The sequence below is a fragment of the Chaetodon auriga genome, chromosome 21, assembly GCF_051107435.1.
Source record: "Chaetodon auriga isolate fChaAug3 chromosome 21, fChaAug3.hap1, whole genome shotgun sequence".
Classification (NCBI taxonomy): domain Eukaryota; kingdom Metazoa; phylum Chordata; class Actinopteri; order Chaetodontiformes; family Chaetodontidae; genus Chaetodon; species Chaetodon auriga.
In genome coordinates, this window is record NC_135094.1 from 7,966,504 (window position 1) to 7,986,309 (window position 19,806).

Consider the following 19,806-nt stretch of genomic DNA (forward strand, 5'->3'; position numbering starts at 1 on the left):
TGGTGTATATATTTTCAACAAATACTTGAGAAAATCTCCCCGTTTTCAAGGAAGGACGAAACCAAGGTTGCAGCTGTTCCGGCACAGAAAAACACGATCGCTCCTCTTCCATAATATATGAGTCACTAAAAGGCTCCTTTAGCTCCTCAAGCTGTTTACATGATGCTTAACAACGAGATTTAACAGGTCTTCATGGTTTAGATGTGTGTGTCGGCTCGGTTGTGCGCGTGAGTGCACGCTCGTGTGTTTGTGTTTTTGCATTCATGTCGAGTTTTGCTGAAGACGAACAGGTGAAGGTATTCTCTTTCTTCCCATGCGTGGAAAGACTTCAGCATTTATTTTAATACATTAACCTTTTTCTGTTTCCTGAGCTGGTGCAAATGTTTGGGCTGTGAATGTATTTGTGCCAGACGCAGCTTTTTTGATATGACTTCTGAATCAAACGCAGCCTAGACTTGACCCTGGAAACGTCATCTCCTTAATTCCTTCTCTGTAATACTAGAATAATGTTCACCCAGCATGTTGAATAAGTTATGTGTGTTTTCCCACCACATCTGACAGGAAGGTTCATGCCTTCGCTCTTTTGGCTACTTACAGAACAAAACAGAGTGTTCGATGTCTCAGCAAAAATCCATTCATTCCCATAAAATCCTGACAACATAATTATCTTACAGCACTTGTCTTCGCTCTGTTTCATAGGGGCTCTTATTTCATTATGACACACCTTGCAGCTTGTACGTGTATGTTTCAGCGTGCGAGGGCAAATGCATGTTTTTATTCTCACTTCTTCACGTGCTATTCTCGTGGGCTTTATGGTGCAGGAGTGCCATTAATGTGGCACAGCGTATGCTCCCAGGAAGATGCTGCTTTTTCAGAGTTCAGTAACTACTCCTCCCCGTCTTTTCTTCCCGTCCCGTCCTCCTGCTTTTCTCCTTCTCTGCCTGCAGCCAGCCATCGAACTAAAAATCAATAAGCCATAAAGAGAATGGAGAAGCCTCTTATTTACATCAGTCTGATTGGAGAGGTGGTTTGTCTCTCCTCGTATCCTCTTTATACACTTCAGGCAGAAGCATCCAGTTTGCCTCCAATAACACACTTGACAGGCTGTCCAGATAAGAAGCGAAACTCTCCTAAAATGCTGAGGCGTAAAGGATAGGACGAGGCTGTGAGCTTAATGCGTAGCCACTGCCTCTGGGGTAACTGGATGAAAATACGGGTTTAGAGGTAGACGTTTCCAAAACCGTGTGTGGGTTTGTAGCATGTGAATGCTCTCATGTCGATGCCCATTGAGGGTAAAGAGCAGGAGTGATTCATAAGGCCACAGGGGGGCCCCAGAGACAGGACATAAGGAGAAGGAATTCATGATGACACAGGCTGCGGGACCTCATGCAGAATCCTCTCCCACTGAACGCTGTAAAACAACAATATTGACTCTTTCTCCATCATAATTTGCGGCGTCTCTCGTGTGAATTGTAAGAACATATGAGGTAAACATTTTCTATTTAAGCATCTGTTATAATAATCCTCTTATGGGTCCATGTTAAGAGGGGGGTTCTACTTATTTCCAGGGACAGGAGCTCGCCAAAATGAGATGACATGACTTTGTTCCCTGAAGCAGTTTGCTTTTTCAGATGCTTCTGCCTCCATCTGAGCACAGTCACTTTTTAAGAGGATACCGCATCTAGTGTCCATAACCAGCATTTTTCTGCATGTTTTAGCCTGTTAACTATAAATTCTAGATGTTTTATAACACTGTGAATTATTTTCTAATCCCTTCCACACGTGTTGAGATGGATTTTCTACCTGACAGGCTGCCATTCGTTTCTATAAATGTCATTCTTGGAAACAAACTTGCTTGAGATAAGCAATCTATGTCAATTTGTTTTTCGGAATTCACCTTATTGTTTCATGGAGACGCAGTTGCTTGGAAGCACTGTCCTGCAGACTCTCAGTGTGTTTGATAATGCTCAAAACATCCAGGATTTGAGAGTCAGCTGATGCATGAGGTTATCTTCGCATTTTACCAAAAACATCCATCTTTGCTCGTTGACGCTCTCAAGCTTTATTTTGTGTTTGTCCATGTTTTTGTTTGCACAATATCTTTTAAAAAGACAGAGAGAAAGAAAATAGATTTCCGTCAGATATGGAGGCAAGTGAAGTGATCAGTGCATCCAATAAATCTTCTGGAAGTATTTGTTAACATTGTGAGTTGGTATTTTTGCTCTTCTTTCATGGACTCCTTACTTCATCCTATTATTATCTATCATCATGTGTGTTTCCATCCGGATACAGACTAAACATTTCTAAACATTTTCCTTGTTGGAATAACAAAATTGGACGATTTTGCAGCCTTGGCGGAGACGTGCACTCACTGGATGCTTCTGGATTTGAATGTTCAACAACACTGTTTGTCAGCGTAATGCGTTTTGGCAGCTGATTGTCAATCCTTGCACTTGGGAGCATCCTCCAAGAAGCTGATTTCCAGCGCATGTCAAAGTTTATCCCAACCCAGCCGGCACAATAAATGTTGCCGTTGTACATTTCTGCAAACCACAGATATGTGACAACTTTATGTTTCTTTATGTTTCAAATCTCCATTTTAGGTTTAAGCACAAAAACTGTTCAGTTAGGATTGGGAAAAGGTCATGTTTTAGCTTAAAATACCTGGTTTTGTCGCTACAAACACAAGCGGTTCCAAACAATCTAAAATCTGTGCTTTAAATTCCACTGTGATGCTCAAGAGACTTGGAAATGGAACAGTGCCAGCTTTACAACTTCAAGCCACAGTGTTCGCTTTAATTAGAGCGCAGGCGAGCCGACAATCCTGCACACTCACCTTGATCACTCTCGTTTGTTTAAGTGACGGTTGACGAAAATGGCAGAGACAGCACCTCTCCTGACTGGGTCACCGTCTCCTCTGACCGGCTGAAAGAGTGGCAGCCCCTCTGCCACGGTCAGTGCCACACTTACTGTGACTTAATGCAGCAGATAATGTGACATGTTGGGTGGCTTTTCCCCAGGGAGCAGCTGAGTGCTAAGACTAATTGGTCCCAACTGTCAGCGAGTCCCATCGTCTTATAGACTTCTTTTCTGCCTTTGACTCACTTTTCTTCACCCGGGAGTCGGGAGCAGTCAGCAGCTAGAACTACAGAGGAGAGTAAAAGGATCCATATTGGAAAGAAAAAGCACAGTTTGTCGTTGTTGATGTTGTTGACCAATTTAAGATGGGGCCTACAGTATGTGTTCCAGATAGAGATTCAGATGTTCATTTCATGAGTCTGTGAACTACTAAAAAGTCTCTGATGAAATATTGATTGTTTGCTAGGGTGAGAAATTGTTATTCTGAGGAACATTCAAGTTTTACTGTAGCCTCTGTACAAGTTTGACCAAGTTTGCCTCTCAGTCACAAGCTCTTCGAGGTAAAATCAGCTAAATCTGCTGCAGCAATTTCCAGTAAATTGTGGATTAAGAGATTATTTTATGGTATTTCTGTCTCCATGTGTAATACAGAGGAGGAAGATTTGCCACCTGGTCTCAAACCTGCGTTTTTTTGTACATGGCTGGCACCCCAACCCAATGCGGCATTGGTCGCTACATGCTCAATGCTGCAGTTGTATATGTGTGCGTTACTGTAAAGCTTGTGTGCCTTTAGTAACTGATTCAGCGGCTGATATTGAGTGAATGTTACAGTCAGTAATGACTCATGATATGGTTGGGAGGGAGTGCTGAGATGGAATGTAGAAAAAGAAACAACCAACCCCCGAGGGCTTGGAAAACATACTCAACCTTAATCCTCAGCAGAGAGGTACACAGCTCACCCATCCCCCCGGTTGCTTCCCAAATCCCCCAACCCGTAGTCCAACGCAAGCCCTGTGTAAACTTGGCCTTTGTGTTTATTCTGCTACATGGAGAGGCAGTCACAGGGTAGTTAAAGCTACTGTAATCACTATTTTTATATCAACAATGGATTAAATGACTGTGTATCACCCTCATAGGGATGATTCCACAGATAATTACCACCTGAGTCTTGAGGTCCACAATTTCACTGTTTTGGTCCACTCTCAGCAATCTCATCAGAGGCGTTTCCAGCTGCAGCAGGCAGCTGTTGCCAGTGAAAAAAGCTCTGATAAACCCACTGTGCACCACCTGCTCAGCACCAGACAGACAAAGTTAGGAACTAGCTGGTGAACACAGTGAAGTGTTCATCTGCTAGAGCCAAATATTTCTCTGAAGAGCTGGTGAAGAGCAAATTAGACCTAAAAGGTGAATGAGTGTTGGACTTATATTGGACATGCTTGAGCGTGTTCACCAGCTAGTTGCTAAACTTTGTCTATGAAAGTGGTGACGAGGGAACAAAAATGATGAAGATGCAGGTTGGGAAACTGAACAGTGAGTTGAAAGATGCTGTAAAGATCCGTGGAGTAACGCCAGGTGATAATTCTCTGTGGGTTCATTACCAAGAGTCACCCCTTTCATGCGCATGTAGTTATTTATTATCAATTCAAATATACTGATTATAGCGGCTATAAACTACATTATTGAGACCATTGTATGTTTATGTGTAATGCAGATTCTGCACATGCAGCCTGCCCACCCGACACTGGCCTCAGCCCAGCTGGTGGGGTGGGAGTCATCTTTAACCTATGCACCCAGTTTAATAATAACCCTCAGACAGACAAGTAAGTTAATTAGAGAAATACCACAGAGGCACTCAGACAACTCTTGCTGAGCCCACCACCCTTCTTGAGTATGTCCAGCAGCCCCTCCTCTGCACACTTACGGGCCACAAGCAGCTACACCAGAACTTGTGGGATTTTCTGCCCCACCGTATTTCCATGACCGCCCATCCCGAACGACTGTTCCACAACTGAAACTTCTCAGTCCCCAACATGCCTACTCCCTGAAACAGAAGTAGGCTCTTTGGCATTTGGAAGCGTGGTGCTAGCCAGGGCGAGCTGCTTGCACAGCTGTGGGTGGCAGTTTTGTCATTCAGGTCTTTGTTGTCAGAGCCAATTTCGGCTCCTCAGATAATCATCTTTCACAAGTTTTTTTTTTTGTTGTTGTTGTTGTCTTTTTGAAGTTGAAATACTTGCGGTTGGTTGTTTTCCACTTCTAGTTTGAAATGCAAATTGATGCCATGCCTGGATAGTGTGTCGACGTCGGGGTTTGTTATTTGATATGTAGACGTACTTTATGATCTATCACATTGCACAAAATCACAGGCTTAATTAGGAAACTCAAATTATATCCATCCCTAAATGCTATGTTATTTAAAGCCTTTGAACCAAGTTCCCGCCGTTTGCCTCCAGTTAGAGCTGGCTTCCAGCCTGGGAGGCATCGAGTCCACACAGAGGGCTTTCATTTACTCCCAGCATGTACACACACACACAAATAGCCATATAACCAAAGTATGAGAGTTACCATTCACTCACACACTGAAACCTATATGGAGTCTGTGTTTTTTCACGGTCAACCTTTTTAAGGATTGACGTAATCCTTAGTACTACGACACTGTAAACATAGGCAAACTCAGCCAAAGCGGTGACGCACAAATATAATCTGGCACAATTCTAATATTTAATCTTATGCTAATGTCTCTATCTTCTTTACTCTTTCTCTCTTTCAAAAATCCATCAGACATGCGGCGTCTCCCATGAGGTTCTTAGCCCTCCTGTTTTGTCAGCGAACTATTCATTGGGAAAGTATGTAGGTCAATCTGCTTTGCTTTTTATCTAAAACCATACGGATGTGTCGCAGCATGATTAATATTTCATATCTATATGATCAGTGATGGCTGTCATTGTGTTCAGAGGGCTTAGCAGTCTAAAAGTCAGTCATCGGGGAGGAGGGGAGTTTGGTATGGAGGAACTGATAAAAATCTTCTGCACGTCAGTACAGTGCACATCTGAGTGCATTTTTCCCTCTAAATCCCTTTGTAAACTTCCAACATATGAATCGATGTATAATCACGGCATACAGTTCCAAACAAAGCAGTCGATAAAACACATTTAAAATACTAAATCTGGCTTTTCTGGCCCTTTTTAACTGGGATGTTTTGTGATATCTGAGTGACACAGCACCAGTTCAAAGAGAGAAACTGTCCCTGTGTAAAACTAAGCCAGTGGTCCAGTCCATGTGGATTGTTGCTCTTTTATAACGTGTTGCCTGGACACGGTTGATCCTTTTGCTCACTGTAATCCATTTTCTGGTGTTTAGTCAGTAAGCACGCATTGGCGTCCCCGTGTGTTATATCACATGTCCGTTTCGCACGCTGCGGCACATTACACAAGTGTCACCGGCTCGGAGCTTGCAGTAGGGTGACCTGTCTGCAGAGTTAATGAATTAGACAAGTTCTTGGGATTGTGGTTTACTTTCCAGAGTCAGCCTGTGTCAGCAAAATGTGTTTTTACACCAAGAAACAGACTGGTTCTCACTTTCTTTTAAAAAAAAAGTGGCCATTAAATCTTTCTTTAATGGCTGAAAGTTGTTGTTTTTGCACTTTCTACCCCACCAACAATGATTCATACTTTATTGTGCTTGTCTGGCAATGATCACTGTGAACTGCAGAGGAAATTTCTGTGGGTCAGACAATTGTTCCAAGCATTTTGTCAGAAGAGAAGAAATGTTTTGGCTTCATGAGGGTTGAGTTTTTTTTTGGGGGGGGGGGGGGGGTGAGAAGTGGATTTGTTTTGTTGTTTTTTTCAGGACAGAGGGTAAGCGGAAGAGAAGCCTCTCAGAGCTCTGATCTTCTCTTCCTTGCTGTTTCTCTCCGAGCCAACTTCTGCTGTATTTTTTTCTTGTCACAGATGATGTCTTCAGCGCAGGAGATCAGAACGGCTCTGCTGTGTGTCTCATGTATACACACACACACACACACACACACACACACACACACACACACGCTGTAACACTCCCCTCCTTTGCGCTCTTTTAATTCTCTGCAAATTCCACCAGTGAGTGAAGGGCTTGATGTGTTGTGTTGTGCATGTGTGTGTGTGCGTGCGTGCATTCCTGCCTCTGGTAGCCTGAACATCTCATCACATGTGAGGAGAACAGGCTGCGAGACGGAAAGAGAAAAAGATGACTACAGAGGAAAGAGGGGAAATAGGACGAGGTGAAGCCAGTGATTGTACCAGAGTGTGGCTCTGAGCGGTCGGCTGATGACGTGAAGCGCTGCACACACATCTGGAACAGCTTGAGCAGCTGCACCTGAAGAGAAGGGCTCCTCCGCGAAGCCTCTGCCGGCACTTTCTCTTTCTCCCTCGTGCCCTTCTTTTTTTTTTCTTTTTTCTCTCGCTGTCTCTAAATCTTTCTCTCTCTGCTCTCCGCCTGCCGGAGCGCTGGAATGGTTACCCGCTGAGCATCAGCAAAGAAGAGCGAGTTAACCGAAGCGAAAGAGAAGAGCAGAGAGAAGACACAAGAGGACAGTAACATGGGAAATAATTATTAGGCATGAGGTAGGAGAAGTTGACAACCATATTGTGAGTGCAAGTGAAGAAGAGAGGGAGCACGAGGGATTTACAAAAAAAGAGAGGGATGGAAAAGGAGAGAGTGTGAAAGACGGGGGAAAGAGAGGCGGAGAGGGGATTTAAAAGCCGGAATGCGCTGACACTGGAGACCTGAGTTTCTGTTTGTATTTGGCACAGCATGTCCTGTCACTCCACAGGTTTATCCACATATACACCAATTTATCAGCACACACACACACACACACACACACACACACACACACACCTCACACTGTTTGCTTTGGAGGATGATCCCAGGAGGCCACGCCAGGAGAAGAGAACACCTTCCAAGGAGCTGTTAACCTCCCACCCCTCACCCTCAGCTCACCTCCCACCCAGCTTCCCAAAAGTGCCCTCCCTCTGGCCCTCTCAGCCTACCTGCACTAGTCACAACACGCTGGAGCTGGAGAGTCGCAGAGTCAAGCTCACTGAGAGCTGAGAAACCCTGGATTGCCCACGGGACGCAGCTGCAGTCACACTGGCTGAGAAAGACTGAGGAGCTTTACTGATCCGCTGACCTGCAGGATGTCTAAAGCCTCCAGGCTGGCCCGCCCACCCTCATTAGGGGCCGGATCAAAGCTGCCCTCCCCCAGGAAGGAATGCCCTGGCACGGCCGCTGCGGCCGGTCGAGCCCGGGTGCTGAGCGTGGGGGAAAAGCTGATGAGGGCAGGTAGCGATGGCATCCTGGGTAGACAGAAGTCTTTAACGGCCGCCGTGCCACAGGACAAAGCACAGAGGGAGACCCAGACTGAGACTCAGGCCCCCAGCCAGAGTCCAGGTGAGAAGGGCCAAAATATGGAGGCAGTCCCTCCCAAGAGCAGGATCAGCCCACCTAAAGCCTCAAGTCAAGGCTCTGTGCACAGTAAGTAATGCATCGAACTTCATAATTCCAACTTGTCTCCAATGACCTTTGGGTCTTTCTTCAAACGTGTGATCCGTTCACATGCGAAACTTTGATATTCACTCTGTGTAATTGCATGCTTAGAGAGCATAAACAGATTTCAAAGTTCAGTTGTAATTCAAATGTCACTTTTTTCCCCCTGAACTGGGTAGCGTGATATGGTTTGCCCTCCTCCTACTCATCTGTCATCATTCGTCGGTCAGTTCAGCATGTAAGGGATTAGGTTTTTGCTTCTTCGTGTGCGCCCTGTAATGCGAGTTCATTGTGTTGTGAACATATGGATTAGCTACTCTTGGGTTATCTGAGATCTCCTTCCTGCCCTGTGGCAAACGATGGGATTCTCGTGTCAAGCATCTACAATTAACAGGCACGGGGACCCAAAAATAGCGCTGCGTTGAAAAATGCAAGGGTCTGCTCTGGGGTGGGCATGTTGCAACGCAAAAACACAACACAGCAGATTATGCTGTTTGACAGCAGCGATAATTTTGTTTTTCGTGTTGACAGCTGCGAGATAAACAGTGTTCATTTTACAAGGTTTTCTATCAGGAATGCACACTTGCACTGATTGGCCAAAATGATGTCTTGCCTGATGATGCTGATGAAATGCAGAAAAACCTGGTTCAGTGTTTTTGCATTTTTTGCTGGATGATCCTACATTTCACCCCGCTTCCTTGTGCATCCATAAGCTGTGGCAGTGCATGTGACTCATTGGAATTAATGAGAAAGCTTAAATTTTTGACGCAGTGCTATTGTGAACACGGCCTTGATGGAGGAGAGAGGAATAACTGCTCATGGGATCTCTGTCACTATCCCGTTGCCTCAGTTCTTTGTGGGGGGTGCAGATTAAGAAATGGGGGCCAAGAGGTTGAGGAAAGTGGTCTTATCATTCCCATTTGGCCTTCTCACCAGATTCCCAGCTCTGCAGGACGCCAGCTTTCATGGTTTTGTCAGCTCACAGTCATCTCACACTCTCAAAGGCAACTTGACCAAGATTGTGTAGAGGATGAATTTGTGCATACACTGCTAACACTGCAACATACACTGTTAAAAGCCGCTCAGAGTCTGATTGACAGACCGGTCATTTTTTTCCCCATCCGTCGACATGTTTCCTGTCAATCACTCCTGAATCACGCTTGAGTGTTCAGCTTGTACTCAAAGACAGCAGTTGGGAAGTCTAAGGGGGGTTTAAGTGTGTAGATGAAGGCAACAGGGGTGAGTCAAGTAAGAGAGTGACAGAAGGAGGTCAGGAATGCGAGCAGGGCATGCTGGGAAATCAACAGGTCTTGAGCTGTGTCTGAGTGCGAGTCCCTCCCTGCAGTAAAGACAGGTTATGGGTTATAAGGGGGCAGGTTTGCACTGGAAACCAGATGTTCTTGTCTGTGCAGCTTCCATGCTCCTCTTTACACAAATAAATGGCCTTCCGCAGGGCGGACTCACTTGTCACGGTTCGGGGTCAGTGTGCCTTCAGTTCATTTGGTCCAAAATGTGGGTTGAAGCGACACTGATAGAGTTAAGTAAACTTTACTTAAAAAAAGAATCTGAAATCGGACCTAAAAGTGTTAATGGAACATATTGGTTGATTTGAGGACATGGAAAGTGATCCGACACTTCTTTTTACCATCTATGTTTCTGTGTCCGTCTTCACTTTTTTTCTCATGTCCTCCCTCACTCCTCGCTTGTCTTTTGCTGACTTTCTTGCGTCTCTTTGTCTTTCTTCCCTCTTACACCCTCTCCACTTTTGTTTCTCTCTGCGTCTGTCTCCTCTTGGTTCGTTTTTTTTTTTTTTTTTGCCTGTCGTGTTTTGACAGCAGATGAATCAGTTATTGAAGGGTGCCACGTCCGCCCCCACACACAAACGCATAAACTCACAAAAGACCATCAAAAAGAATAAATGAACTGTGTGTATTCTCTGCATTTCGCCTCTGTCCTAGTGTGAGTTTTTAGGTGTGAGTTTGGAGACATCGAAAACTCTGTGCGCTTCTTGTTATGGACTGTAACTTTGAAGTTCCACATTGAAAAGCCAGTGCTCCAACAGTCCAGTCTCTCTAGAAACTAGCTATACAGTGGGCTGGTCCCACAACCCTTTGATATGTAACACTTTATTTTTACATGCCATGCAAGGTCTTCACTTTGGGGAACTGCTTTTGGCAACATGGAGCCATGTGCTGCTTAAGTATTTGGATTTTAAATAGGCCAACACAATTAAATACCCTTTCACTGCAGGCTAATGGGCAGCTCATCATATTCCCTATCCACTTATGGCTTGTATACAAACAAGGGTGGTTAATGTGGGGGGTTCAGACCGTGCCAGGTCTCCATCTCCCCAGCTAATGCCAGTTACAGGGCATGACGGCAGCTAAAGCAAAGGCCCACAGGGTCACACAGAGCTGATGCACACTGCGCTGGCAGACGATAAGTGCGTGTGACAGGTGACATTTCCACTGTGTGAAAGCTTCAGAGCTGACTGCTGCTCGCCAAAGGCCCCAATTTCAGTCTTAAAGTGGCAGCTTCCACCAAAAGTGAAATCCGTTTGACATTTTCTGTCCAGAGAGGGTATAATATGGGTCTAAAGTACAGATTTAAGTTCTTTTGATACTGTATGACATTGTGTCAAACCGCTGATCAGCAACAGTTTGGTGTCTTCCTTCAGGGCATCTCTTATCCTGGATGTACATCTTTATATGCATACTTCATTACTACTTTATTATTATATACACTCCATGGCAAAAACATTGCACTCCAAAATTTAAGGGCCTCCGTCCTTCTTAGAAGGTTTGCAACAAGATTTGAAATCTGGCTGCAGGGATTTGCTCCCATTCAGCAACAAGAGCATTAGTGAGGCCGAGCACCGGTGTTGGCTGTTAAAGTTTATAGATCAAATAATAATAGTAAAAAATAATCTATGAAGTATTTTTCTTCTGTGTAACTGCTGTTGAACAGCAGCCACTGCAGCCAAAAGTCCCAGTTAGGAGATAATGCTAAATGCTATAGTGCAACATAGTGTAAGAAGAGGAGTCATCAAGTATGTGAACTCCCTCTGCAATGTCAGCTGTGTCTACCTACATTTAGCTTAAATGAGAAAGGTAACGCTTGCACACTTACTCCATGCCACAGAAGTTCAATAATGATGTTTTAATCCCAGTTGAATCCTCCTCAGTCCAGAATGTTTGAGCCACACCCTAAGTTTAGCTAACAATAGCTAACTTTAGCCGCCTCAAGCTACCAAGAGAGTCCTGAATGAAGGAATGGTGTGTTTAATTACTCATCATCTCCAGTTTTTCATTTGTAAGAGGGAGATGGTGTTATTTCTTCAGAACCAGATGTAAACACAGATTATTGTGAACTTACTGGGCAAGGCTGCCCATCTGATGAAAACATCTGGAAAGGTTAAGGACTTAACCTCTCTCTTGCTCTCCTATCTTTGCTTTCTCCAAACCTCCCAGACTCTTTCCTCGCTTTGTGTCTGGATCAGCTTGAAAGTATTTCACCTCTTGTGCAACCACATGTGTCCTTTGATCCCATGCCCCATCATGCAAGGAGTTGTTTTCAAGATGCCCTTGAGATAAAGTCACTGCTCAGATTTTTTTGGATGACCTCACCTTCGTGTGATTGAGAAGGTGAGTCAATAGAAGAAACAGAGAGCGCCATGATTGGGGAGGGAGGGGGCTTCATGAGGTTCGTCTGCATTTTCTTTACTCATCCAGACACGGAAACAAGCACTTGTGTTATGTTGTTTCTTGTCTGATATGGTTTTGCAAGATTTGTTACCACATCAGTATGTGCAGAGTTGCTTCAGCTTGTTTTCAAGTGTCAGGGTTTATTAGAACATTTCAACCCTGAGTATATTAATGTACATGTGTACTTCTACCTGTTGACAACTGCGTTAACAGGGTATAGATATGAATCACTGGCTGGAGACGTGTTACATGCTTCTACATGCTCACTTTATAGTACACTGTGTCAAACACTCACTGCTGAGAGTCTGAGTGGTTTGTATCTGTGACTGACTTTTTTCGCTGATGCTGTCTTACTTCCTTTTGGAAAAAAGTTGAAAAAAACAGCTTAGTGTAATGGGAACGAGTTTGAGGATTGGGATGTGATCACCCGTTTCTTTGACACTGAAGCCAAGAGTAGGGATTACATTAATTGCAGCCTCTCGTGACTCTTTAAACCCCCAGTTGTCTCGTTGAGGTTTTTTCTTCTTTGACAACTATCAGGCAGACTGTATGTGTTACTAAGACTGTGAAATACGCCACATCAATTGGGCCACAAAAATGGATATGCAGTTCTGATTCTTCAGAAATCCATTTTAATTACCTTTTTATGCACATATCTGTTGCAGAATTGTATCTTTTCCAAGTTTCTGGCATGTTGTGCAGTGTCTTGAATGTGCCAAACTGGAATTTGAGAGAGTTAGCTCTTTTGATAAATCCAGACTTTCTTGTGATTGAGCTGACAAATTGAGGTCTGTAAGTAGGAGGTTGATTTCAAGGAAGCACCCCCCTCCATACACACACACACGCGCGCTTTGAATTGCACAATCACAAACTTTAACTGTATGGATTCACACCATTTACCTCCCATTACCTTCACACCTGTTGCAAGAGAAATGTAGTAGACTATCTCAATAGAATCAGCAAGAGAACCACAGGAGAGCAGCAGCAAAACAGCAGAAATGAGGAGTTTTGAAACATGTGTCTGAATGTAATTAAAAGGGAAAGGCATTTATTGTCTATGTAGTCAGTTCCTCTATTGACTAAAGTCAATTAGGAGAGTCTCAGAAAGTTTCTAAAGAGCTTTTTCTCCAAATGCCACGAGGTAGGACGTGACAATGCCTTGATGTTTTCTCAGCTGTGGGAGACAACTCACCTTTGTCTTTGGCTCGTCAATAAGTACCCAGTGACTGGAGAGTCCAGTGAGTCATCACAAGCATGGGAGTAGGTGAGTTAATGATGTGTTCACGGACCTGGGGTCTTTGTTCAGAAAATGGGTAGATGTGACTCATCCTTTCAAACAGAAACAGACAGTAATCGGGCCACTGAGCAAGAAGAAAGAGTTTTGGTTATGTGGATACTCATGAGTGTGTATTGTAAGTCCCCCTGTTGGGTCTGGTGTGTGTTTTTCTTTCGGGGTGTAGCTTGAGGCAATGTTGCTTCTTCCTGATTTCTGAGGCTGTGCGGCTCTTAAAGAGAAACAGCAGTGGGGATTGGCTTTCTCTCCATGTCAGATTAAGGATAAAACAAAAGCCTTAATCTCTTTAATGCCCACCCTGACTTCAATTCCCAAGGTTTTCACTTGTTGAAGTCAAACTGATTACCATGTCTACATCTTTTGCATATTTACTTTGCAGTGTGGTCTGTTAGTTTGGCTTCAAGTCTTCAAAGCTAATACTGCAAATGTGGCATGAAATTCCTTCATACCAGACATCTCGCTGCTAAATTGTTTTTTCAATTTAATGTAATTCGTGTGCATGTTCTAGCCCAAAGCATAAGTGTGGTTAATTCACCCATCTGAGGGGTGTAAGCGGATGCGAAGACCTCCCTCAGGGTTTCCTCTCAAAGTCAGTCGGCAGAGAAATCAATATCTCCACCTCCCCTCTTAAACCCTTTTGACCTCCAGGCGAACGTGATGTGGTATGTGTGTGTTGGTCGGTCTGTCTGTGTGGGCATGAGCGAACAAGCATACACATTGCTGTATGCACAAACTGCTAAATATTCGCACACTTCTATCTCCGTCGTTCAGAAGACAAATTGAATCTCCAGCTGTGTTCATTTCTTTCACCTCGACATGTTGTTTCAGGGGCAAATATTAATATTTAGTGTCGCTGGCGGTACCCATCTGTGATCATTTGCGACAAGAATATTTGGATGAGGTCATTAAAATAATTTTGAGTCTATGTAGCATACTGATTAGAAGACAGCTGAGTTCAAGGTTGGATGAAATTAATGGAAGAGTTGTCGTTTTAGAAATATGCTGATTCAATGAGGAGATCGATACCACTCTCGTGTTTATATGCTAATCACGTAGCTGAAGCCAGGGGTTGATTAGCGTAGCTAGCATAACAGCTGAAAGCAGGTGGAAAATATGCCAGCTAGCTCTAAAGTTCACACTGTATCGCATTTGTTCAATGCGTACACAAAAGCAAACTACCAAAATGTAAAAACAAGATCTGGTTTTACCTCGAGTAATGTCCCTTTTCTTATATTTGACGAGACTATGGCGCTAAAGCTAGGAGACAGTTAGCTTAGGTTAGCATAAAGACACAGGAACAAACGAGATACGTAATAATACATACGTAGTAAATTTAACACAATGGCTACGTTTACATGCCTAAAATACTCCATTTTTTGCCCTTGTTCCTACTACGCTGCTTACATGGCTAGTGAAAATTAACATTCCACTAATATTCTAGTTTACGTGCAGCTCTGCATACTCTGATTAATGAATACAGCCTCCCTCTTTCATTCGTTCAGCCATTTCTCGAAAAGGTCAACATTGCGATATTTTCCGCATATCCAAAAACCTGTTGATATCCAAGTCTTTCAGTGTTTAAATAGGTGACGAATGGTGTCATCCTACTGTATGAGAGTGTAGAAGTGAACCACATGATCCACCATGGGGAAGCTACCCCCTGCCGTACAGATGATTATAAGACATGTGATGTGTCTGTAGGCAGGAGTGAATGTAGGATAAACAGGGCCCATGTGATATTGTGTGATGGGATAAGGCGAGCGATTTCCAGATTCCAGGCATCTTCACATAACTGAGACAACCACATAGTTACTGCCTCCATTAACTGCAACCGCCACTCCATCTGCGAACTAATTTTCCTTCCCTGTCACTTTCTTAGAGACTAAGAGAGTGTTTTCATTACCTCAAGCCATGAGAGACATGAAAGTGAAGCTGTGAAATCCTGGGTCAGAAAGGTTCAGGACCTTCTGACCTTTAGCCGACACTGTGTGGCTAAATGTCCTCATAATCATATCTAGGATTACAAAAAAATCAATCACTGCTCCAGAAATGTGTCCAGAGGTTTGAGTCAAACCACATTCTTGCTCCAGTTGTTTAGGTTGTTCTTTTTTCTCTATTGAAATGCCTCTTTTTACGAAGGTCACCCCCTGAATGAGAAGTTCAGTGAGCTTGGTGCAACCGCTATGAGAGTTTTGAGTTGTCTGACAGGGCATAAAGCTTCTGAGGGCCTTTCTTGAAAGCATAGTCACGGTTTATGGTCAAGGAACTTGCGGCAGCAACAACAGTCACGTCTCTATTCATTGTTGAGGACAGAACAGGCACTTAGTCGGTTTATTTCTGGATTTTCTCCTGAGCTTTGTAAAGGGACATGGCTTTATCATACGTCATATCCACGCTGGAATAGAATATCTTCACTTTCTGCTCTGTAAATGCTAGTTAGAAATTCAAAAATAGAAGCATCATGCATGTCTGGAGCACCATGGTAATTTTGGATTTTCCTCTTGACACTACCCTGTTTTCTGTGCCACTTTTCTGCAACAGCAGCGTCTAGTGCCTCAAAACTGCCCTTGTCTGTCCCAGTTTCCAACACCGAAAGTGACAACAGCCTGTGAACGTACAGTATCTGCTGTGACAGTCAGCAAACAAGGATGAAAGGAAACTTGAAATTCTTAGAGTACAGCTTGTTGATGACTCTTCATCTTTGATCCAAATATAAGACTCTACATGCAAGCGTACGAATACCATTTCTCAGCATCCTGCGTCAATATCACATTTCAGACGGAGAACACCATTAAATTCTCAGTGGCCTGTTTTTTAATGTTATGATGCAATTAAGAGCAGAAAATAAAGACTGAAAATAAGTTCCTGGGTTGGAGTGTGGATCCAGCAGGAGCAACACATTACCCTTGTGTTTTAGCCAAGGCACTGGCTCGTAAAGATTATTGATGATGTACACCATGTGATACGAGCGCTGAGCAGGATGAGGCAGCATTAAATCTCACTGATGTATGGTCCTCTTTTTCTCTCTCTCTCCTTCTGTCCTGGGAGAGGGAGGCTGAAGGATGAAGAGGAGAAATTAAAAAGTTGCAGGAGGGGGAAAAAAAAAAAAAAAAGCAAGACAGAGCTGGCCCATACTTTGCCTTTGATTCTCTTCTTTTTGTTTCTTGGCTGCATCACTTCTTGGTCGCGGTTCATCCGTGTGTGTGTTGACTTGCAGTCACAGCGCTGAGAGCACAACGCACACTTCAGACAGGTGCATGTATCAACGTGTATTTAATAAAGGTACGTGCTGCACGTGAAATGAGAAAAGTGTGTTTACCCACAGTTGTAGTTACATGTGTGGTTGTTATGGAGGTTTTATAGACCCCTCTGGTGGTGTCTGTTTCCCAGCAGTAACTAAGCTTTCCGCAAGAATGCGCCCTACATTATGGTCACTATACCTGCTGCAATGCATGGATAATGAATGATGGCTCAAGAAGAACTGAGTCAGCCTCTCATTTGGCAAAGGGCAGCTTTAGGTTTGCAAGATGAGACACAAAAGTTGTATTCACTCCAAGCAACTGTTGCTGTGACTGTTGCTCTGTCTAATGATGAAACTGATAACTCAGGCATTCCCCTCTGTTGGAGGACTGTGTGAACTCCGTCACTGTTTGCTCGACAAAAAATCGAGACTGCGTTTATTTGCAAAGGCAAACTGTTCCAGTTTCTCCTCAGACTCAGTAGCTTGTGTGTGGTTTTGCTTTTAGAAATAGATGCCAGGAGTCAGGAGAGGGTTTTTTTTTTTTTTTTTGTGGGAGTCTCTAAGTGTTCATGAGCTGTGCTGCTTCAGGCTTTGGGTAGTGAGAGTAATGAACACAGTATTCATAAGTAACAAGTCAAAAAGACTTTTTATTGGCAGTGTAATATATAGATGGTATATTATTGGATTTCATTAAGGCAAGGAAAGGCAGCTTTATTTATACAGCCCTTTTCAAACTCGGGGCAATCCAAAGTGCTTTACATAGGCAAAGAGCGCCATTTAAAAACAATAAGCAATTAAAAACACAATAATATATCATCAATTAAGGAAGAATAAAATGAGGTGTCGAAAATTAGATGAACTAAAATGAATTGCAAATTTAATAAACAAGAAATACAGTTTGTGTAGCATTTGTTCAGAGACGTGATCCATGCTTATCTCAGCCCCAACGAGGGCCTTAAGGCCAAAGTAATCACATTCATTATAAATTAATTAGAAAGATAGAGATTTAAGGGATACATCATGGTGCTCCAAATCAGCAACAAAGCAGCCAAGTGCACCAAGTGCTTGTTCTTAAAGGGCGCTGCAACATCCAACCAGTTAATAACTCTGTGTGTGTGTGTGTGTGTGTGTGTGTGTGTGTGTGTGTGTGTTTTTTTTTTTAAATGTTCCTCATTTGCCAGCAGAACAGACAGACATTGTGCTGTAATTGTCATGTGCTCAGCGGGGTCTCGGCCTGTCATAGTTAATGTAATGACTGTCAGGTACACCCTCGCCCTGCTCTGAGTCCATTACAACCACCGTGACCCGTGTGCACTGAATAATAAATTCCTGGTTGTGCGTAAGTAAGTAATCAAGGGGGCGAATTCATAACACAGATACCTGTTTCTGTCATTTTATCCTCATTTATTTGTCTGACTTTGCCATTTTCCTTCTCTGTTGCCTCTAATTCAACACCTAATTGCAGTTTTATGTCCCTGTTTCTGAAATCATGCTTTCTTTGACCTATTAATAGTACTGACAATCTGTATGAGCACCTGAGAATATAAAGATTCAGGTTGTCTGTTCTTTATCCGACATGTTCGTGCAGCGAGTGGAAGATTTATTCCTGCTGCACTGCAATGTGTTGCTTATTGCAGCTGGAAATAAAACAGACTTCCTGGCCACATATGGAATCCCTCGTCTTTAGATTTTGATGGTGAGCAGGTTTCCTATCACTTCACATAATTACACCTCACAACACTTCAGCGAAAGTGTAGTGAGTTTCTTCCACTCTGCAGAGGAGGGTTCAATAGCTGCTGGCATGTAGCGCCCCCAGCTGTACAGCTAATGGGATTTCAAGTTGAGCTTGATTCATTATGCCCACACTGGAGTTGCAGTCCTCGTGTAGCTTTATGCCTCTCATGCGGTTTGTCAAAGAGTTTGAATTGACGTTTATTCATTTTATCCCTGCTAGCACAGCTTGTTCAATTAGGCTGTGACTAAAAACTTCACTTTTTTTTTTTTGCCAAGTTTCCTTTCCCCTAAATATGAAGCACTGAGATGGGTTTGACAGCCGCCCTGTGCCTCTGAGCATCTTTGGTACATTCTTACAGTATTAAACACTAGAAACTTTGAATCAGGGATCAAATGTGCTCCTCCCCCACCCTCTCTTAAATCTGGGGATTTTTCAAAAAGGGAATAATACGGTTTGGCTTTGTGATGAAGTCATTGGTAAGACATGCATGCTTTCCAGCTAGGCAGCTAAAGCTATCATGAGACTGACGCAGCATTTTAGCCTGAGCTGTGGGGAGAGAATGGGGGAGGGTGGGGGCGGGGGGGGGCTAAACTAATGTTAACAGCTGGAGATTTAATTCTTCACAGAAAACTGGGATGCACACAAGAATTTTGCGACCCTGGATTTCTCCAAACTCACCAGTTTTTTGTTTGAGTTTTATCTCCAGTCTTGCCACGCTTGTTCCAAGTCATCACAAGAATTAAATCAAAAAGGGTGAATATGTTATCAATTTTGGAGTAGTGGGAGCAAATTTAATAGACCATCCAACCGAGTGACAGGATAAAAAGATTTAATCCCTTCATTACTATACTTTTGATGCTGTTCCAAGAGAAACAGTGGAAACACATTTTAAATCAGATTATTTTGGCCGTGCAAGAAGTCAATTGTTTGCATCCATTATTTGTAGAATCTGTTTCTCCGCTGCAATTGTCTCCTTGAATTAGACTCAGCCAAACAACCATTTGTCATGATCCCTCCCCGCCAATTTTACAAGACGCCCAGCAGAAGAATGTGGATGGGTTGTGATAGGCATCAGAAACTCTTATCTAACATCCCATGTTATGTAATATTTGATTTCTTATGACCAGAGAGACTGGAGAAAAGGACAATGTTAGGCACAACAGGCAGAACCCATCCTGACGTTATACAACAGGCGGTGAAACGAGGATGGAAATCAAATATGATCGTTTGGGTAACAGGGCCGTGTGTATTCTTTGCTTGGGACGAAAGCCTTGTACTCCGTTTCCATATGTTTCATTGTTTCCATCCCACTTTGACGACAGCACAGGTTCATGAATATGTCAACATATGCATCGGGACACATAACGCATGGAAGTTCCTGGGTGATGACGGGTCCACTGTGTGGATGTGCGTCTGTCCCTGCAGGCTTGTTGTATTCAGAGAACAGATG

General features: G+C 43.5%; 1 protein-coding gene across 14 annotated transcripts in view; it reads left to right on the forward strand.

Annotated features, from left to right (window-relative positions):
- The window catches only part of kiaa1217 (KIAA1217 ortholog), a 106,931-nt gene that overhangs the window by 14,856 nt on the left and 72,269 nt on the right, over positions 1 to 19,806 (forward strand). For 5 of the 14 annotated variants that reach the window (XM_076761286.1, XM_076761292.1, XM_076761287.1 and 2 more), the window contains exon 1: positions 7,139 to 8,370. The exons of 2 other annotated variants lie outside the window; for them this stretch is intronic. In XM_076761286.1, coding sequence (XP_076617401.1) covers positions 8,034 to 8,370 — 337 coding nt within the window. In that variant the 5' untranslated portion in view covers positions 7,139 to 8,033. Of the gene's footprint in view, positions 1 to 7,038; positions 8,371 to 19,806 lie in introns of those variants that run through there. 7 more of the 14 variants (XM_076761298.1, XM_076761301.1, XM_076761300.1 and 4 more) reach the window with 4 other exon arrangements.